Raw genomic sequence first — 22,777 nt, 5'->3', positions numbered from 1 at the left:
TTTTTAATCATTGAGAAACCCATTGTAAAATTAATTAATTAACAAGTAAAAAAGTATCAGTCAGCTTTGGCGACAGAGATATATGTACCTTAGCCTGTGTGATTTAGAATGGACATAGTACATATGTATATGGACTGTTCAAATACCGACTATACAACAAATATCCGTTTCCCAATAATTATGTCTTTAAGGGGGTTTCAGAATTTGGTGGCTCTTTTTGGACCTATGAACTTTCCAAAAAATATGGATTTGGATAAAAGCTTAAAAGTATTGCGGAGGAGGTACCTGCAGGAATAGACCAACATAGTCCATTTTGAAGGTGGATATAATTTTGGGAGCCATTCCTTCCGATAGATATTACGTCAACCAGTCATTTCAATTGGTCACGGTATAACTTAGAGCTTTTAGACCACTATATTAGGAAGCATGAATTTTCCCCAGAAAAACAAAATTTCACTGTAAACAGGACTACAAAGGAGTAGCTTCGGTAAAATTTGCCAAAGGATCCTCGAACGGAATTTAAACAAAAATGTTGAACTTTTCTGAGGGAGGTACCCTATCCCTGGACCAAAATGGCCACTTTTCGAACTTAAACTTAGTTTGGACAAAATATTACGAAATCCACAGTTTCGAAATCGGTTTCTCTGTTCATTTTAGAAAAAAAAACAAGTAAGAACGGCTTTAAGTTAGGCCGGGCCGAACTTGTTATACCCTCCACCACGAGTTGTATTGAAGTGAAATGGAACAATTAGTTTCCATTCTTTTATGAAAAAGACTAAATATCAAATTTCAGCACTTTCAATATACCGAAATTCGGGAGGTGCCGTTTTATGGGGGCTATATCAAAAGTTCGATCTGTACCGACAAATTTCTGGCGGAAAGTTTTTAGACTCAAAGAAGACTAAATACCAAACTTCCGATATTTCGGTAAGATACTAACCCCATGGAAGGCTAAAAAAAAATTTCAGTCATTTCGGTGGGATATGATGAAAATCGGAAGGTATCGTTCTATGGGGGCTATATCGAAACGTGGACATATACCTACGAATTTCAGTCGGAAATGTTGTTACCTCCAACGTAGACTAAATACCAAATTTCAGCCATTTCGGTGGCTGATTTTCGGTATTTTGAAGGTTGTGGCCAAAAACTTTCAAAATACCGAAAATCGGGATCTACCGTTCTGTGGGGGCTGTATGAAGGCGTGGAACTAGACAAAATTCTGGCAGAAAGTTTTATACCCCTAACGAAGACTAAGTACCAAATTTCAGCCATTTCGCAAGGAATATTGAGGCCACAACCTTCAAAATACCGAAATTCGGGAGGTATTGTTCTATGGGGGCTATATGAAGGCGTGGATCTATACCAACAAATTTCACTTGGAAAGTTTTATACTCCAAATGAAGACTAAGTACCAAATTTAAGCCATTTCGGTGGAATATTGAGGCCACAACCTTCAAAATGCCGAAAATCGGGTGGTACCGTTCTATGGGGGCTCTATCAAAACATGGACCGATATTGCCCACTTGCAATTCCAAACATCCTAGGAGTAATAGAAACTTCTATACCAAATTACGAAGATATATCTTAAAAATTGCGAGCTGTACCTTGATTTCAACAGACGGACGGACAGACCGACATTCTTATATCGACTTAGAGTTTTACACTGTAGTGGAATTCTGTAACTCATTGTTTGAGTTACCGACCAAAATCGGTAACATTAAAACGCAAAATTATGAATGAAAAGTATCATTTAATGTTGACTATTGCTATCGGTAGGTATTTGGTTGTTAACTTACCGAAAATTTTCGTTAATTACCGAAATTATAAGCATTTTAATTTTACCGACATTTGTCGGTAACCCGAAAAATGAGTTACAAAATTCCACTACTGAGCAAGAATATATACATATGTATACTTTATAGGGTCTCCGATGAATATTTCGATGTGTTACAAAAGGAATGACAAATTTTAATATACCCTCCATATTATCGTGGAGGGTATACAAATTTGAAGTATCGAAGTAGGTTTGGGGAAAATATAAGGATGTACAAAATTTGAACCGGTTCGAAAGTTGTCGGGTGCACTAGCCACGGTCGCCTTAGGGGGTTTTACAGCTTTTGGGTCATTTTCTCAGAAAGTATGCTTCTGAAAAAGACTTGTATCAAAGGAGCCTTGAGAACAACCTGTTGCAAAACAAGTAAAAAAGTATCAGTCGGCTTTGCCGACAGAGATATACCCTCAGCCTGTGTATATTGAAACAATTTTTTTTTTCCAAAAAACGCATGTATTTAGGGAGTTTTAAGAATTTTGGGCGTTTGAACTGACAAAAATGTTGATTAGGATTTAATATCAAAAGTTTTGCGGAGGAGATACTAAAAAGAATGGATCTCCAGCCACTACATATGGTACCATGGGGGTTTTTTAGAACTTCAGGGATGTTTGCTCAAGAAGTATGAACTTGCCCCTGAAACAACTTTTACCATCGCAATTGAGGCAGCAATGCAAGTTGCTTCAACAAAAAAAAAAAAAAAAAAAAAAAAAATCAAAGTGATTCGAAAGCAGGTCTTAAAGTGAACATGTATCCGAAATTTTGAGTGGGAGGTACCGGATGGAGTGGACAAATATAGTCCATGTTTGAACCTGATCTATATCTGGTAGATATATTAGGATGTGTAAAGTATGGACCAATTCGGCCACTCTCTTCAAGAGTTATCGTACGCACAATTTTTCCGAACATTTTTGAACTTTTGTGGGCTTATCTTCGAACTTAAACTATGTTTGGACAAAATATTACTAAGGCCAAACTTTGGACCGAATCGGCAGACCTGTTCCAGAGTTATTTTGCCCTCCAACCTCCTCACACGGTGTCATAGGAGTTTTTTGCAACTTTCAGGCTATTTTCTCAGGAAGTATGGACTTGCCCCTGATGAAACTTATACCGTCGTATGGAGGGCAGTGAATACAAGTTGCTAAAGCAAAAATCAAAGCGATTCGAGAGATGTTCCTAAACTGAACTTTTCCGAAATTTTGGGTGGGAGCTACCCGAAGGAGTGGGCCGATTAAGTCCATATTGGAACCTCATCTAAGTCTGGTAGAAATTTCACGATGTGTAAAGTATGGACCAAATCAGTTACTCCCTCCAAGAGTTATTATGCCCACAAATTTTCCGAACATTTTGGAACTTTTGTAGGGGAGGTACCGGAAGGAGTGGACTGATATAGCCCATCTTCGAACTTAAACTAAGTTTGGGCAAAATATTACGAAAGCCAAATTTGGAACCGAATCGGTTCATCCCTTCGAGAGTTATCGTGCGCTCCAGCCAGCCAGACAGGCAGACAGACAGACAGACAGACGGACGGACATTGCTCAATCGACACCAAATTGTCTGAAACACATTTCGTCCAAACATACTTGGGGACTAAAACCTTTATTTCGATGAGGCACATTTTGCCCGTATGAAAGTGTATATACCCTTCATAGCCTAAAGGCTGAGGGTATAAAAACAATCATAACGATTCGAGAGAGCAAAGTATGCAACAAATCGGTCACTCCCTTCGAAAGTCCATGTGCTCACAATTTTTGCTAAAATTTTTGAACTCTCGTGGGGGAGGTTCCCTAAAACATGGAGCAATAACAACATTATTTTGAGCGGATATTTCTTAACCATATATAAATAATTCGAGTAGCTGATTTACAAAACATTCAACATATGCATGTGAAATCAAATTAATTTACAGCTAATTCGGTTGGAAAACATGGCTAAAACTGAATGCGTGGAACTGGCGGATTACAGTACCATCCGCGAACAAGTCTCAACCTGTACTTAAGCTAAAATGTTTGAACTTTTATGGGTGAGCTATCGGAACGAGTGGACCGATATACTCCATCTCCAAATGTGATGTAAATTTGGAAGAACTATTACGATGTGCAGAGTTTGGGATGAATCGGGTACTCGCTTTGAGTGTTTTGTTACGGACTAGGCATTTTAGTTGGTAGGCCTAGTTTTATTATTTTTCTCAGGTAGTATGGACTTGGCCCTGAAAAACATGTTATCGTCATAATTAGGATACGAGGACTACCTGCAGTAAAAAAATGTCAAAACGATGCTGGATCTAACGATAAATTGCACATTTGAGAAAAAATATTGTCATAACCGAACTAATGTGCTTTTTCAATGAAAGTATTTTTACCAAATTGTTTACTCGCTCTGAGAGCATACAATATTACGAGGGGCAAAGTTTGGATCAAATTGGTTGATATGTTCGGGACTGCCAAACACACAGACAGTGTTAAATCGACTCCAGGGGTCCAAAACCAGGCACATATTTGATCGTATCAAATGATATAAAAATACCCAAAAATATAAATTTTCTCAAAAAATATGTACTTTGTTAATTTCATTATCGTTCAGTTCATCCCACATGGGATAGTCAGATAGTTTAGGAATGAGAACAATATTTTATTTTTCTGCAATTTTTACACCATGTTTCCCCTATGTGCGATATACATAAATTTAATATTTCCCAACAATTCATTAGTTCTGTTATTACGTGATTATATTTATTTACAGGATATCAATATTCGTGTTATGACAAAGTAAATTAACAGTTTTATGTAGAAAATAGCATTTTATAATGCAAATATAATATTATTATCTTTATGTATGTATGTAAAAATATTAATCAACTATTTATTTTAATCAACAAAATTGTTTTAACTAGCATTTAGCGTAACATTTACCAAAGAATAATTATGCAGCTACTCCAATTGATAAGAACAAAAAAGGAATAAAACTAACCAAAACAAAATACAAATACAAGAACAAAATTGAAATAAAATCAAATATTTTTATTCGTTGAACAAAAAATGATGATTTGCTATTTAATTTCGTATTAGCGCCTAAAAGTATGCAATAATTTGGTAAGTTAATTTTGGGAAAATGTTGCCACATCTAATTTAATCATAATCTGGGGTTGCTCCTACCAGTTGGCTTTGGACCAAAATTAATAACATGATCTTATGTGGGAGTGACTAAAATTTGCATCCAATTTTAGGAGTCATTCCTTTCAGCAGGATTTTTTACAGCTTCTGGGTCATTATTTAGGAAACATGGGCTTATTTGCGAAAAAATGTATATCATTATAATCAGACTCACAAGGAAAATGAAAATTTAATAAATCATTGGATAACACTTAAATTACACTTAAGAGAAAATGTTGAACTTTCGTGAGGGAGCTACCGGAAGGCGTTGTCCTATATAGTTCATATTGGAATTTGATTTAAGTACGAGAAAAAATATTACAACGAGGGCTACTATATATTTCTGGTCATAAGGGCGGACGACTGAACATGCTATCGAACGTTACACCCAATCTACTGAGGTAGTTACTGTACGGAATCAGGACGCCATCGACCAATAAGTTCAGTGGAACCTCATTTCAGCCGTCCAGGTAGTGAATAGTGTTGCCGTGGATTTAGCGACGGATATTTTTAAAATTCCTCAGGTGGAAGAAATGCACTAAGTCAGATATGTAGATATTAAACCTATCATCGACGATAGGATTCGACGCCAAGACTGTACAATCGTCCGTATACATTATGATACCTTTGCCGTCTGATCGGGTGTAGAATTTCAGAAAGGTAGAGGTTAAACATTTCCGGAGATATCATGCCTTTAGAATCTTCGCTACGGATTTAACCATTGCCCACAATTTATTTAATCCTGTGCCAATGTTGCATTTCTTCAGGTCTGCTAGCCTGTTGATTTCAAGAGTAAGTTTCCTAACTCTTGAGCCCTCAGCTCATTACGCTACCCCAGGATCAGAGAGTTCTCTGAAGCTGTGTTTGATAAATTCTTTCAGCTTTTCCCTGTTTCCATGGAGGATATGAAGTCGGGTGAAATTACGCGTTGTCAGGATACGTCACTTATCAGACCGGGTGCCACAATGGCAATGTCTGGCTGGTTATGGCAATCTCCTCTTATCCTAGTAGGAGCATCTTCGTTCACCGTGCAAAATCTGGCTTTATAAATTTGCTCGGCTAGCGCTGTAACATCTGGTCATTGCAAAGGTCTAAATGTTAAAGCTCATGATAAGCATTGAAGCCCTCTAACACCAGACGGTTATTACCATCAAAAAGCTGACTAATATCAGGCATATAACGCAGGCACAACTATTTATCAACGGTACACATTTAGCAACTGTACCTCGACAATCCTACACTTTACTGCTACCCCCAAAGATTCCATGTGTGGTTAACTAGAGTCAAGCTCAAGTGGGATAGGTCTGTACTGGACTGTGTGGTGTACAAGGACTGTACAGGAAAGAAGAAAGTCCTCCGCTTCTGTGCGATGCTTCCGCAAAGCGTTATAACCATGGCAACGTTGCAAGATACAGGTGACGATAAGCTTTGTTTTCTGGATCGCGGCGACCATGATGTTTCTCCTACACAATGATACATTTCTGGGCGCTGAACAACAATCTGTGGTGTTAGATGCTGCGATTGTCGCTGTTGGGAGACTGCGGGAGAGTCTCGTATTCTGACGGGCATGATTCTGACAACGATGTTGGATACATGCTTTCAGATGATCTGGCACAGCAACCAGCAACATAACTCCCATCGCAGTTGTCCTGTAAGCGACTAAGACCAGAGCGTAGATTTTTTGTGAGGACTAAAGAGGCCACAAGGCGTGGATTCTTTATACATTTTTTTGTGAGGACCAAAGAGGCCATAAAGCATGGATTCTTTATAGATTTTTTGTGAGGACCAAAGAGGCCATAAGGCGTGGATTCTTTATAGATTTTTTGTGAGGACCAAGGAGGCCATAAGGGATGGATTCTTTATAGATTTTTTGTGAGGACCAAAGAGGCCATAAGGCGTGGATTCTTTATAGATTTTTTGTGAGGACCAAAGAGGCCATAAAGCATGGATTCTTTATATATTTTTTGTGAGGACTAAAGAGGCCATAAGGCGTGGATTCTTTATAGATTTTTTGTGAGGACCAAAGAGGCCATAAGGCATGGATTCTTTATAGATTTTTTGTGAGGACCACAGTGGCCATAAGGCGTGGATTCTTTATAGATTTTTTGTGAGGACCAAAGAGGTCATTAGGCGTGCATTCTTTATAGATTTTTTGTGAGGACCAAAGAGGCGGAAAGGCGTGGATTCTTTATAAATTTTTTGTGAGGACCAAAGAGGCCGAAAGGCGTGGAGTCTTTATAAATTTTTTGTGAGGACCAAAGAGGTCGAAAGGCGTGGTTTCTTTATAAATTTTTTGTGAGGACCAAAGAGGCCGAAAGGCGTGGATTCTTTATAAATTTTTTGTGAGGACCAAAGAGGCCGAAAAGCGTGGATTCTTTATAAATCTTTTGTGAGGACCAAAGAGGCCGAAAGGCGTGGATTCTTTATACATTTTTTGTGAGGACCAAAGAGGCCGAAAGGCGTGGATTCTTTATAAATTTTTTGTAAGGACCAAAGAGGCCGAAAGGCGTGGATTCTTTATAAATTTTTTGTAAGGACCAAAGAGGCCGAAAGGCGTGGATTCTTTATAAGTTTTTTGTGAGGACCAAAGAGGCCGAAAGGCGTGGATTCTTTATAAATTTTTTGTGAGGAGTAAAGAGGCCATAAGTAGTGGCCAAAGAAGCCATTAGGCGTGGATTCTTTATAGATTTTTTGTGAAGACCAAAGAAGCCATAAGGCATGGATTTTTAAAAATTTTTTGTGAGGACCAACGAGGTCATAAGACATGGATTTTCTATAGATTTTTTGTGAGGACCAAAGAGGCCATAAAGGGTGGATTCTTTATAGATTTTATGTGAGGACCAAAGAGGCCATAAGGCATGGATTCTTTATAGATTTTTTGTGAGGACCAAAGACGCCATAAGGCGTTCATTCTTTATAGATTTTTTGTGAGGACCAAAGAGCCCATAAACCGTGGATTATTTATAGATTTTTTGTGAGGACCAAAGAGGTCACAAGGCGTGGATTCTTTATAAATTTTTTGTGAAGACCAAAGAGACCATAAGGCGTGGATTCTTTAGTCAACATGACATTTTCTTAACCTTAAATAATAAACAAATATATTTTGCATATATTCATCGGTTTTTATTTATTTACATTTTTATATAAAAAATATTAATTATTTTTTAATTGTTTACTAACTTAAAGCATTACACAGAGGAGCATATAATGTAAGGAAAATTTAAGAAAATTCAAAAAAAGAAATGTTATAAAATACATATGGAATATAATAAAGCTATAATTACAATGACCAATTATGACCAATTACTGCCAAAACAAATTTACAAAAACGTTTACCAAAACAATGCTTGGAAATTAAATATTAACAAATTTTGTTTACTTTTCTCTCCCTCTTTACACAGGGAACAATTCATTGTAAGTGAAATTTTCTATAATTTTCCGTGATATGGCCAAGAATTTCTTCTCCAAGGCCCTTTCGATGGGTCCAATCAGCTCATTGGTAAATACTTCGAAATTTTGATTGATGGTATCGTTGACCACATCTCCGAGCGCCTTGTCACCATTGAATAGATTCTCGAGGCGTATACGCCCCTTACCGGTGCGAATTTTCACTTCTAAATTATTGATTTGAAGATATTCCTCGCCATTGACTTGCTTCGTATCAAAAAGAATTTTCACAAACGCATAAAAGTTGGCTAATTTTGGAAAGAAAATAAAAATGTTATTTTTTGGAATGTGTTAAATAACTAATATTTGATTTACTCACTGAAATTGCCGGTAAAAGGTCCATTTCCGCGCAGTGGTAATGTTAAGATTTGGCCATTGATGTCATAATTTCCTTCGCCCTGTAGACGTGGTAAATTTATTTCGAAATCGTAACGCATACCATTATTTGAGTTTCTGGAAAAAATATGTATAGAAGTAATAGAATTTATTAATATGCAAGGATATGATCGAGTTTAGGAGGGTTTGACTATATATATTTGTCCATTAGATCAGTTTCAAGTATATACAATATACATATATCGGTCCACTTTTCCCACACAAAATGTAAATTTGTTCAAAAGTGTAGTTTAAGGACATATCCATGATCCTTTTGCAACAGATTACAACGGTTTAGCTGAACAGATAAACAAAAACAGAGTGTCGTACGGTTCCATGCAGGGCATGTGTTGGGTATCGTGCCATAAATTCAGGCACAGTATGAATTGAGGTGACTGCATCGTCTACATCTTAATTGGGCTAAAAGCACTCGTGTTTGCCATGGCAACTGGCGTTTTCTGCTGCGAAGGATGAGGTCGGTTTTCGAGTACGGCCTACCTGCGCAACTTTATCAGTGTGAATGCTATTCAAACCTGCCTGATAGGCTCACGGACCTAGAGGTTCTCGTTTATACCTTTTTCACATCTCTCTCCAGATTATGAAGATCTCTCCCGACGTACATGGGTGGGGAAAGCCTATCACTAGATCGTTGCAGGTACTGCCTATTGCCAGCTAAGAGGTCAACAAGGTTTCTTTGTCAGCACCCCAACTGCTGCCGGCCAGCGACTATTATGTGTTTGAGTTTGTAAGAAAGATCAGGTTTCTGGCTCTATCTCCAACAGGTCTTGCAATGGCTGCACAAACCTACTGGAGTTAATGAGTACGTTAGACAGGACAGTTGAAAAAGTGGACAGATGTTTTGCAAGGTGTCATCGATCCTTGTCCTATACGAAATCAGACGTCTGCACCTTCCCGAGCGTAGTTGAGCCAAAACTACTCTTGTATGTCGGGGCAGCTGACACTTCTCAGCTGCGATAAATGGGGGACGTTCTCCGAGGACCGCATTTACACGATAGTTGGTTTACCATCTGCGATTGCAAACGTGTGGATGTTATTTAAACCTGCATAATATGCTTTTTGATCTAGGGGTTCTCTCTTGTAAACTGATGAAAACAGTCAAAACTCTTTCAGTGAAGTCCACGATGCAGTACGCCATCGGATAAAAATGGTCAGCAACCGCATGAAAGCGAGGTACGATCGAGCGGCAAATACTGATGGGTTCCAAGAAGGGCAACTGGTACTATTGTTCAACCCAGAACCGAAAAAAAGGACTATGCCCCAAACTCCAAACGCACTGGGAAGGCCCCTACAAGGTAGTCACGAAAATAAATGACGTCGCATACAGAAGAGCGTTGGACCTATTTCTCTAGATCATGGAGATCCCTCCTAACATACTTGGGTAGAGGTCTTATCCACCATACGGCGATTGGGATGGCTCTCACGGTAACACCCGAGTAAGTACTGCAACGAAAGCATGCCAATGTGTTGCAGTACTGGAAGACTCTTTGTCTCCTCGTGCAGATGGTTTACTGATTATATGCGAAGGCACCCTGTTGCAGTTCTCAGGGGGGGGGGCATTCTAACAGGTTTGAAAATTCTTCCATTGCGTTGCACTTATATTCCCGGACCACACTGGGATGTGGTCAACAACGTTTTTATGTCTACACCCCAAGTACTGCCGGCTATGGACTTGAGGACTTAGTTCCTACATCTCGGCTTGTCGCAAATAGCTGCTATGTAGGAACTAAGTCCTCATGCGGGGTCGACGTGAATACACTGTCGAATATGACCTCTAGAATCTTGGAGTAGTTCCTGTTCGGAATCGACCAAGACATTCAGGTCTGTGCTCATCTCCCTAGTCCATGAACTGAATAGGGTGGCCGGCCATAGATTTAACGGCGAATGTTTGCATATCACTCGAATGGAAAAAGTTGGTAAAATCGATCAAAAAGGATTTAAGCTTTTCACAAATGATGTAAAGGTGGTAGCCGACACCAAGATTGCACAGCCATCCGCATACATAATGATCTCAATGCCGTCTGGAAGGCATGGAATACAGAAGAGGTAGAGGTTAATCAGTTCCGAGGATATCACTCCACCTTTAGGAACTCCCTGTCTCACTCAACGAGGCTTTGACTTTTAAACAGTTCCGGGCATATCGCTTCACCTTTCGAATCTCCTTGTTTCACTCTACGAGGCTTGGACTTCTTGTTCCTGAATTCCACGTACGACTAGTATACGCATATAGTTGGTTATCCAACGTTTCAAACTTGGCCGGAGGATAGTCTGCTCAATATCCTCAAACATCGTGAAGTACTTGACGGTATCAAAGGCTTTTTATAAGTCGAGCTCCAATAAAACTGTCCTCGACCAATATGTGTGGAGATGGGATACAGCGCTGCTGTAGTGCTGTGCTGCTTATGGAACCATGGAAATACTATCAGGTCCTGAAGCATAAGCCAGCCCCAAGACCAGCCCCAAGACCAGTCGGTCCAAGACCTTTCAAAATGGGCTATATCCCGACTTTCGGTATTTTGAAGTTGTGGCCTCAATATCCCACATAAATGACTGAAATTTTACATTTAGTCTTCATATAGGTCCACGTCTTTGTATAGCCCCCATAGAACGTACCTCCCGATTTTTGGTATTTTGAAGGTTTCAGTGTCAATACCAAACCGCAATGACTGAAATTGTGTATTAAGTCTTCGATTGGGTATAAAACATTCCAGATGAGAATTGTTGGTATAGGTCTACGTTTTCATGTAGCCCACATAGAACAGTACCTCCCGATTTTCGGCATTTTCAAGGTTGTGACATTAATATAGCACCGAAATCGCTGAAATTTTGAATTTAGTCTTCGTTGGCTGTATACAAGAAATTTGTCGGTATAGGTCCTCATTTTCATATAGCTCTCATAGAAGGGTACCTCACGATTTTTGGCATTATTGAACTGAAATGGATGAAATTTGATATTTAGTCCTCGATGGGGGCATACAATATTCCTGAAGAAAATTTTTGTCAGTTTGAAGGTTGAAGGAAAAGACTGACATTTTGCAGATTTGAAGAAGCGACTATTTTTTTCTGTGTTCCCAGAAGATGGAAAACTTACCAGGTTTTAGTCTAGCCCCATGACCCGATATCGCCTAATTTGATGTACATATTACTGTAAAATTGCACTGCGTATTGTCAGAGGACACAAAAGCTCAATTTGGAACATTGTAAATATAGGTTCATGTTTTGGAAAGAACAACGATGACGCCACATATGATCTCTGAAGTGAATCTAACTTGGTATTTTGGACTCTCAATGGGTAGGAAACCGCCAAAATTATCAATATAAATTGACTATCCTCAGTTAGAATATTCTGCTCCTTCAAAGGATAAGCCTTGACGTAGAGGAAGAGCTTAGTACTTTCATAAACGAAAGAAACCTATTGTTCCTATTTGGTGGAGGATGTAAAAAGTTCGTACACTCACAAGATGAGGATAATTACTTGTAGCCAAAGCCGACTTTAATGCTCCATTAAAAAAAATTCCCACTTACTTGAGTTTTTTAATTTCAAAATTCGATGCTCCATAAATATTCAAATCTTTCGCCTTTACATTAATGCCCGAACTGCCACCTTCCAATATATTGAGATCGCCGATGAACAAGGGTTCCATAGCAGGCACATTCAATTCTTTGATGCCATCCTTGAGGTAGGGTCGCATGTTGTGAACGGTATTCTTAATACATTCGTTTATCTTTGGATCATTGCGAGAACAGACTTTTATGTAGTCGGCTGGAGAAGAAAATAAAAATAAAGAAATAATAAAATATTTTAATAAATAATAATTTAAATAACAAAATAATTCAAATATGAAATGTGGTTCGCCGTAGAAACAACATGATATTGCTCTTAGAATTTTGCCCATATATTAGAGTTCTATTCGTGACATTAGGTTTCACTGTAACTAGTTTCTTTATTTTAATTACTACTTACGCATTGTTACAGCACATATTGTTGTTGTCATTTGTGCAATAATCAGAAACAATCCAATTGCTGTTAGGGTTGACTTCATCATCTTGACTTGGGGTGGTGGCGTTTCGTGTGACTGCAATTAAAAAAATAGTTTATTAATTTTAATTATTACAATTTAACAATTTCATTCGAATAGATTTTCAACACCTCAGCTGCCATAACATCTTTTTTATAGTGTTAATTTTTAATGGGCATAAAATCTAATCAAATCAAAGTCAGATAACAACCTATCATCATTTCATCCCATAATAATTATAATAATGGGAAATGAATATTATTCAAATAAAATTTAATTACTTTTACATTTTCATTCTTATTCAGTTGTTGTAAAGCAAATAAGATTTGTTGTTAGATTGTTTAATGCTTCCCAGTACAACGTGAAACGTGAGATGCATGTGAATTTCTCAGTATTTTTGTGTTGTTGTTTCAATGAAATGATTTGATTTTGTGCCAATTTTTCATTCATTTCCTTTCTAAAATGTGAATTAATTAATAATTTGTAAAAATGAAAGCACAATTTATTCGAGGAATGAAAGACTTAAGAAACAAACTCTATTTGAGCAACGCTGATGAGGGATCGGAGGTTATCCAACGAAAACAACGACTGCGGTCTCTTCGATGGAGATGGTAATAACAATTTATTTAAAATTTCTGTTAGTATTGACGTTGAAGGTACTTCCAATAATGTCCGCATTGTTCAGAAAATTTGACCAAATAGCCTCGAACTACATAATATTGACCAAAACCCAGATATACATAGATAGTTTTTTTGCGAGGAAGTTCTCTACCTTCTGGGAACACAAAATTCCAATTAATAACCAATTCGGTAGAAAAATGTGACTAACATCTTCAAAACATCTTAAATCGAGAATCGCGATCTACAGTTCTATGGAGGCTATATGAAGATATGGACCAATTCCGACAAATTTCAGGTTATTCTACCCTAACGAAGATTAGATGCCGAATTTCCGTCATTTCGGTTGGATATTGAGGCCACAATCTTCAAAACAGCGAAAATCGGGAGCTACAGTTCTATGGGGGCTTAATAAAGACGTGGACCTATACCGACAAATTTCAGATGGAAAGTTTTATACCGACAACGAAGATTAAATGCCAAATTTCAGACATTTCGTTGTGATATTAAGGTCACAACCTTCAAAATACCTAAAATCGGGAGACACCGTTCTATGGGGCCTATATGAAGACGTAGACCTATACTGACAAATTTCAGGTGGAAAGTTTTATAGCTTCAGCGAAGACTAAATGACAAATTTCAGCCATTTTGGTTGGATATTGATGCCACAACCTTCAAAATAGCGAAAATCGGGATCTACAGTTCTATGGTGGCTTTATAAAGACGTGGATCTATACCGACAAATTTTAGGTTAAAAGTCTTTTACGCCGAACCTTCAAAATACCGTAACTCAGGAGCTAAAGTTCAATGGAGGCTATATGAAGATGTGGACCACTAGCGACAAATTTCAGGTGACAGGTTTTATACCCCCAACGAAGATTAAATGCCAAATTTCAGGCATTTCGGTCGGTTATCGAGTTCACAACCTTCAAAACACCGAAAATCGGGAGCTACAGTTCCATGGAGACTATACGAAGATGTGGACCTATACCGACAAATTTCAGGTGGAAAGTTTTATATCCCCAACGAAGATTAAATGCCAAATTCAGCCAATTCGGTTGGATATTGTGGCCACAACCTTCAAAATAGCGAAAATTGGGATCTACAGTTCCATGGAGGCTATATGAAGATGTGGACCTATACCGACAAATTTCAGGTGGAAAGTTTTTACCCCCAACGAAGACAAAATACCAAATTGCACCCATTATTTCGTTGTGACAATGAGGCTAAAACCTTCATAATATCGGAAATCGGGAGGTCTTATATGGGGGCTATATCAGTCTCAGACCATCATACAATACAAAATGTCAATACAAAATATCCTAGGAGTAATGGTGCCTTCTGTACCAAATTGTAAAGCTCTATCTTAAAAATTGCGAGCTGTATCTTGATTTCAACAGACGGACGGGCGGATTGACAGACTAGAAAAGGCTAAAAAACTAATCCTACAAAAAATTGTAAAGATCGGATCGGATTTTGATATAGCTACGATAGGCCAATTTTGGGTATTTTGGGCCCTATATAGCCACAACATTGAACGGGTAAAACATGTTCATCAATTGGACCATAAATGCGGCTTTTAGGGAATTTTCGTGAAAATGCACCTTTGGCCCCATACAAATTACTACCCAGCAAAAATTCGGATCCGTTAGTCATTATATAACCCATTATAAAGTAATGTAAACAAAAAAAAAAAAAAAACTACTTATATTACTCCTTACTATGTTATGAGTACGGTGGCTCAGAGTGTGTGTGTCCGACTACAAATTCTAGGGTTGTGTGCTCAACAAAATAAAGAACAGATGGTGGTGCACATGTTAGCGTTTAAACAACCCTTAATGTTCGTACACTTGGCCGAGTGTGTAGCGTTTCGGCTGCTATTCACATAAAAGTTCGCATGATCAAATCCGCAAATTCAGTGCGACAGTCTAATGTACATACATATACATTTTATAGGGCCTCCGACGAATATTTCGCTGTGTTACGATATAACGGTGGAGGTTATAAATCCAAATAAACTATGTCGAAGGACCTGGAAGAAGAGGCCAAAACGAACACACATCCGATAACACTGTGGAAGAAATTCTGACAGTGGTGGGTGAAAGTAGAGGGTAAATTAGAAGATATTTCATCTGAAAGGGCACATCTTATACAATATTTGGAATTTTTGTTGTTGAAAAATATTGCGTAGTCTAGTGGTAAATGGCTACCTGCGAAACCCTTTTTCTGTAAAAGCGTTTTGCGGTGTCAACGATAGCTCGAAAACGGATCTGCTGATCTTGGTATATTTTTGTGGGCGTTTTAAGAACCTAATAATCTATCTAGTCTTTGAGTGAAACAAAATTTTAAAAAATCGATTTTAAAAAATTGTGAGCTGTCAAAATCAAAATTTCGATTTTAACTAAATTTTTTTGTCCAAAGATCGGGCAAAAATTAAAAAAATCTGTTTCTCTTAAAGAAAAGATTTTTATGTATATAATAAGCTCACCAAACCATATGCAGATCGGTCAATTCGTTTTCGAGCTATCGTTGGCACCGACTTCAAAAATGCCATTTTGAGAAACTCGCGTTTAAAGATTCCATGCTACATACAAATCACAATAAATTGTTTCTTTTCAATGCTCATATCTCAGGCAATTTTGCTCCGATCGAGTTGATTTTTTTGCGTCATACTCTATACTACCTGTAATTAAAAATAACTCCTTTACTATCTTTCAAACTAGCCATTAATTTTGTAAATCGATTAACAAGTGGCTAAGTTATATTTATGATTACGTTTGAACAGCCATGCGTATAAGTAATAATAACCATACCATAGAACCACTTATTATTTATACGCATGGCTGTTCGAACGTTAAAAAATACAAAATATACACACGCAAAAACCAACCACTTAAAACACAAAAAATTGCATAACTCATATTTTTATAATCATTTTTATAACCGATTTGAAAAATAATGGTTCGTTTAACTAGGCGATTACACACAGACAGTATTGGCCATACTATATAAAAATTTATAAATGTATTGGTGAAAAAGGTTTGCATTTTTGCTATTGTCTGGCCAATAATGTCATTTCTAAATGCCGGGTAATGGTAATATTCGACTAGGAGGGTTGGCGTTTTTTGTTTGGGATGACGACTTCTATTTTGTTTTTCAAAATAGTCAGGCTTAATCCCATAGTCGTTGCTTTAATATTTTATTAAAACAACTTTAATTTATTAGTGGGAAAAAATTGGCGATGTTTACCAAGGGGTAAGGCAGGGAATACTATAGTTTCAGATCTCGCCACAGATCTTCATCAGTTCCCTTATTTCTTGTTTTTCAACAAGAAACTTTTTATACCCAAGTGTCAATTGCTAGCTCAAATAGATACGTGCGCAAAGAAACACTCTGATCGAGAATTTCTTTGGCACTACCTAAACTCTAGCAACTTCACTTGCAAGTTGTTTTAATAAAATATTAAAACAACGACTATGGGATTAAGCCTGACTATTAATTGTGAGACCGGGCACCGTCAAAATGTTGTTTATTGCTGTAGTATGCAAATTAGTTATGTGCTTTTTCGTCGAGAATCGACGAACGCATAGCAGTGAGAAAAATTTGGTTTTGTTTGCAAGTGAAGTTGCTAGAGTTTAGGTAGTGCCAAAGAAATTGATATAGGACGCGACAATTTTACAGGTAGGTCAATTTCGTAGATGAATAGCAGCTACATTATCTGGTCGACTTAAATATACCTACTCGTAATTTGGCATTTAGCGTTCCCAGTGATCAAAAAACTTCTCTACAGTTAAGTAAAAAAGTATCAGTGGGCTTTGTCGACATAGATATGAAGAGATCGAATACCGGCTACACAAAAACATAGGGATAGGCTATTTGAACTGGGCCCTTCGCGTTTCTGATTCCTGGGATTGTACTGAGCCAAAAAATACCACTAGACCATATGTCTGCGGTGAAAACTGAGTCTCCCCATTTTGAAGTTTTTTTTATCCACTTTTTTTGGATATTTTGGCATATAACAGCCAAACCATTGAGATTTTCGATCCAACTCTAAGACAAATATTATAGCCAACACAATAATTAAAGCATTGGAAAGCTGATTCAGGCAGTTTTGGCCTTGTAGATAAAAAACTTCATGTCTAAATCGGGAGGCTCGATATTCACTGTTAAAAAATGGTCTAGTGGACTTTTTTGCTCAGTACAATCCCAAGAATCAGAAACGTGGAGGGCCCGATAAGGTGTTTTTCCTTCCATACAAATTGTTCCGGCCTTAGTATCGCTGTAAGCAGGACCAAAAGGAGTACGTTCGGTAAAAATTTACAAACGATTCTCGAACAGACCCTAAATTGCACTTAAACAAACTTGAACGTTTGTAAGGGATGTGCCCTCAGGAGCAGACCGATAATATTATGAGATCCAAAGTTTCGTTAGTTCAAACTGTTGCTCTCGGCTGTTCAAGAGGCATCGAACGCACCATTTTAACGATCAGTTTTTAAGATTTATTGTGTAGGTACCGGAAGGAGTGGACCAATAAGAACCATCTTCGACAATTCTTAGAAATACTACTATATGCAAAGTTAGGACCAACGCAGAATCCGATTCTGTTCATGGTGGTCGTAGGGTGTTTTATAGCTGTCGGGTCATTTTCTCTCTGTACCGTCGAACCTGATATACGTATTTCTGGTGGATATATTACGATGTGCAAAGTATTGACCAAATCTGTTATTTCGTCGTGAGTTACCCAGCGCACAATTTTGGCGAAAATGTTGAACATGTGTGGGGTAGGTACCCTAGGAGTGGACCGATATGGCCCATCTTCGAACTTAAACTAAGTTTGGGCCAGGGTTTCGGAGTCGGAGTCTACGAGTCGGAGTCGAGCAATTTTGCTGGAGTCGGAGTCGGAGTCGAAAAAAATAACTCGACTCCGACTCCGGGCAAAATTTTTTCCACGTTATAGAAATATAACATAAAATTTTGAACAAGAACATTTTTTTAAAAACCATTATTTATTTTAAAATAAAGGTATAAGAAAACATATATGCAAACGGTATGTTATACTAAGTTAAGGGACAATTTACAGGATATTTACTATCCTCAAGTGTAGTCTAGTCATCCCTATTTTGTTGATCCAATTTCTTTACATTTTTGCAAACAAAAGTAAAGTTTTTTAAGTAAAGTTAATTAAAAGTAAAGTTCTATGACAATCGAATTAAGATTGGACCTCACAAAGGTCTATTGGTATTCTCATCTTGTTTTTATGAGAAGTCATCCTTGTCTTCTATTAAAGTCATTGTGGTCTCTATGGGAAATCCTACTAAATACCCTGTGACACAAAATTGAAGTCAAGATCTAGGGGTGGAAAAATTTCTGCTCGGAATGAAAGCGCCTATGGAGAACCCCCAAAGGATCCCATAGCTGAAATTCCTGAGTTATGACATAATGAATGACCCCCATCAATCATTGAGAAAATAGAAGAAGAAAAATAGAAGCGGAAGAATTCCGTCCAGAATATTCTCGTGCAAAAAAGGAAAACCGACACAAACGTTCTAACTTTGCTGTTTTTCAATGTAAGATTCGGCAGAAACAATATTGATATGTTCGAATGTATTCGAACGAATATCCTTTCTATATTCATTAGAGTAGTAAGGATAAACTAACACATTAGCCTATATAGGCCAAAATATACGAAAAAGTTCAAAATTTGTGCATATTTTATTCACTTTTAGAGGTATAAGAATTCACTATCGGACTCGGAGCCGGAGTCGTGAAAAAATTTCGTTTGGAGTCGGAGTCGAGGTATTTTTGGCTCGGTTTGGGTTTGGGCAAAATATTACGAAGGTTAAATTTTGAACGAAATCGGTTGATTCGTTCGAGAGTTATTACGCGCTCCAGAGAGTTATTACGCGACTTTAAGGTCAAGTTCGGCGCACTCCTTTTGGTTTCTCCGACTTTTTTTTTACTTTTTATTCTCCACCATAATATGGGAGTAGAATTAACTTTGTCATTCTGTTTGTAACACATTGAAATATTCGTCGGAGACCCTATAAAGTACATAAGAATATACATACATATATCAGCATAAAATTCTAAGTCGATATAACTATCTCCGTCTGTCCTACCGTTCGTTTGACTGTTGAAATCAAGATACAGCTCTAAATTTTTTAGATAGAGCTTTGTAATTTGGTAGTAGAAGCATATATTACTCCTAGGATATTTGGTATTGAAAATGGGCTATATCGGTCCACGTTTTGATATAGCCCCATTGAACTGTACCTCCCGATTTTCGGTATTTTGAAGGTTGTAGACTCATTATAACACCTGAATGGCTGAAATTTGGTAGTTAGCCTCCATAGAACAGTACCTCTCGATGGTTTTAGTATTTAGTGTTCGTTGGGGGTATAAAACTTCCCACCTGAAATTTGCCGGTATAGGGCCATGCCTTCATATAGCCATCAAATAACAGTATCTCCCGATTTTCGATATGTATTATGACGATTGTGGCCTCAATATCCCACCGAAATGGCTGAAATTTGGTATTTGGTCTTCGTTGGGGTTATAAAACTTCCCACCTGAAATTCGTCGGTATAGGTCCATGACTTCATATAGGAGGGTGTTAAACTTTCCACCTGAAATTTGTCGGTATGGGTCCCGTATTCATATAGTACCTCACGATTTTCGGTATATATTTTGAAGATTGTGGCCTTATCCCACCGAAATGTGTGAACTTTGCTAAATTTTTCGGTATTGCTCCACGTCTTCATATAGCCCCCGTAGAACTGCCCCTCCAAATGTTCGGTATTTTAAAGGTTTTGGCTCCAATATCCCACCGAAAATGGTTTAAATTTGGTATTTAGACTTTGTTGGGGAAATTTGTCGGTATAGACCCACGTCTTCATATAGCCCCCATAGAACGATACCCTTCGATTTTCGGTGTTTTGAAAGTTTTAGCCACATTATTTTAACGGAATAACTGAAATTTGGAATCTAGTCGTCGCTAAAGGTAAAAGACATTTACACAAGTACAAAAAATTTCCTTTGTAAAAAATCAGACAGTATAGGTTCAGGTTTTGGTATATCCCCCATAGAAGCGTACCCACCATTTATGGTTTTTTTAGTTACATTTTTCTACCGAATTGGTCGTTAATTGGATTTTTGTGTTCCCAGAAGATAGAAAACTTACTCGCAAACAAACTGTCCATATATATATCCAGTTTTAAGTCTAGTCGGTATTGCCCAATTTTATGTATTTCGAAGTTCTTTTTTTGTCAAATTTTCGAACCGAGATTGCTGTAATTTAATATTGTGTGTTGCCAGGAGTTCAAAAGCTCAATTAGGAAAATTGTAAATATTGATCCGTGTTATGGAATAAACTACAATGACGCACAATATGAGCTCTTTTGAAGGGAGTATTATCAGTTGGGATATACTACTACTGCAATAAGAGGAAGAGCTTAGTACTTTCATAAACGAAGGGAAACTAATACAGTTCGTGGTGGAGGGTATTAAAAGTTTGGCCCGGCTTAATGCTGTTCTTACTTATTTCTTTTTTTGTGAAGGAAGGATCTTTGACCTTAATCTATGCTGGCACTAAATATTACCAGATGCGATAAATCGATAAATCCGTTCGAGAGTTATAGTGCACATCAGCCAGACAGAAAAGGCTAATTCGACATCAAATTGTCTGAAACGGATTACTTCCAAATATAAGGTCGAAAGGTAGTATTTAATTCGCACCAATTGTATATACCATCGTTTGCCTAAAGGCTGCGGATATAAACATACGGCTAGCAACTAAAATGACTAGTGGATAAAAACTTTTTCAAGACTTTTGACTTCGTAATATTTAGTCCAAACATATATCAAGTTATTGGGAACGCCCACAAAAAAGTCTTGATAAAAGGCAACAAAATTATAAAAATAAATAATTTGTGGGCAAAAAAGGTTTCGTCGATCCTTCTTGCCCAAAAATGATTTATTTAAGGGTTTTCAGAATTTTGTTGCGTTTTTAGAACTTTTTGTCTCAACTGTTTCCTTAATATATCATCCATTCTATAATTTCGTTATTAAAAAATATTAGTGCAGCACAATTCTTCAATATTCAAAAAAGTTTTAAAAATTATAAAAACATCACTTCATAAATGTGGAATTTTCTTCAAAGCTACAATTAATTCTCAAGGACTTCGACAATTTAAGGAGCCCTCCAAAAGTACGTTTTTAATTTATTGTTTAATCCTATGAGCATAGAGGAAGTGCATGCAACTTGTATAAATAGCATTGTTGTAATTTATGTAGGTACACATAATGCCAAATTTTAATTCTGCAAAGACAGGATATAAAGATAAAAGGCATAAGGTAATCTTTATACCGCAAATTGTTCACTTGATCACATGAATTGCTTTATTTTAAACACGTTTTTCTGACTTTGAATTTAAATATGTTTGTACTTTTGATAAGTTTTTAGCATATTTTTATTAAATTCATATTTTGTTCTGTATTTAGTTTTATTCTCATTTGATCCAATTTTTTCAATTAGATTTTTTTTTGTATTCCACAACACTGAACTCACTTTATTATTAGTATTTAACTGAAATCGTTGCAATTGATTTGAATGTTATTCCGAAAAATTGTAATTTTGTTATCCTTGAGCCAAAAAGTTTTTTTTTGTTTTACAAATTGAAGTTGTTTATTGTCCGTAGAACAGATACGAAATCACATCGATAGCCGAAATTATTAAACGATAGAATAGAATACCGTAACAAACTGCAATGAAAAGCAGCATTTCAAATCAATTTATAGAATTTTTCATTCGTTTGTGGCTGTAGTTTGTTGTGCTCTCGGGCCATTGTAGTCGGTCGGTTGTGTGCAGTAGCAGCAGAACAGTAGCTAATGTGGTGGCAGCAAATTCGTAGAAGCAACAGCTTCCAACTAACATCGATCGTTGGCTGCTACTTGAACCCAATTGGAAATTATATTTTTTGCAAACTCCTTTTTACAAATCTTTAAATTTCCTATTGGGCTGCCACAAATTACTTTGTATTTATTTATGTTCTTAAAACACATACGAGTACATGCATATCAATTGAATATTGTCAACGACGTTTTTTATTCTTTTTGTATTCGACCATTAAGCTCTAAGAAAATTGAAAAGTCACCATTGATTAATTTTGTATAAACAAAATCTGGTTAATTGAGTATTTGCGGATTGAAGACAATATTTTTAAATCTGCTGTTTTTTTGTTCTTAAAATCGATTGTTAATTATTAATTAAGAGATATGTGGATGGGTTTAGAAATCTCTGTTGTGAATTTTGCTGTTACTTA

The 22,777-nt window shown here is 37.1% G+C and overlaps 1 protein-coding gene across 1 annotated transcript; it reads right to left on the bottom strand.

Moving 5' to 3' along the window:
- Positions 1 to 8,081: 8,081 nt before the first annotated feature.
- On the bottom strand, positions 8,082 to 22,531 carry Jhbp3 (Juvenile hormone binding protein 3). Its single transcript, XM_073988386.1, has 5 exons — positions 22,024 to 22,531; positions 12,785 to 12,896; positions 12,346 to 12,583; positions 8,747 to 8,880; positions 8,082 to 8,675 (listed from the first exon to the last, which is right to left on the bottom strand). The coding sequence occupies exons 2-5, from the start codon at positions 12,864 to 12,866 to the stop codon at positions 8,374 to 8,376; spliced, it is 756 nt and encodes a 251-aa protein (XP_073844487.1). The 5' UTR covers positions 12,867 to 12,896; positions 22,024 to 22,531; the 3' UTR covers positions 8,082 to 8,373.
- Between the last annotated feature and the right edge of the window lie 246 nt (positions 22,532 to 22,777).

The sequence above is a fragment of the Musca autumnalis genome, unplaced genomic scaffold (assembly GCF_047663935.1).
Source record: "Musca autumnalis isolate F117 unplaced genomic scaffold, ASM4766393v1 scaffold_1, whole genome shotgun sequence".
NCBI lineage: Eukaryota > Metazoa > Arthropoda > Insecta > Diptera > Muscidae > Musca > Musca autumnalis.
Note: the sequence above shows the minus strand (reverse complement) of the source record. Positions and strands in the feature narration are given on the sequence as shown.

Excerpts from the sequence above, each read along its gene's own strand:
- Jhbp3 (XM_073988386.1), bottom strand. The coding sequence starts at position 12,866 with ATGATGAAGTCAACCCTAACAGCAATTGGATTGTTTCTGATTATTGCA. Across the intron at positions 8,881-12,345 it reads TTTGAAATTAAAAAACTCAA|AAACTCAAATAATGGTATGC; the intron begins GTAAGTGGGAAT and ends TATTTTTTCCAG. Across the intron at positions 8,676-8,746 it reads ACCTTTTACCGGCAATTTCA|CCAACTTTTATGCGTTTGTG; the intron begins GTGAGTAAATCA and ends TTCCAAAATTAG.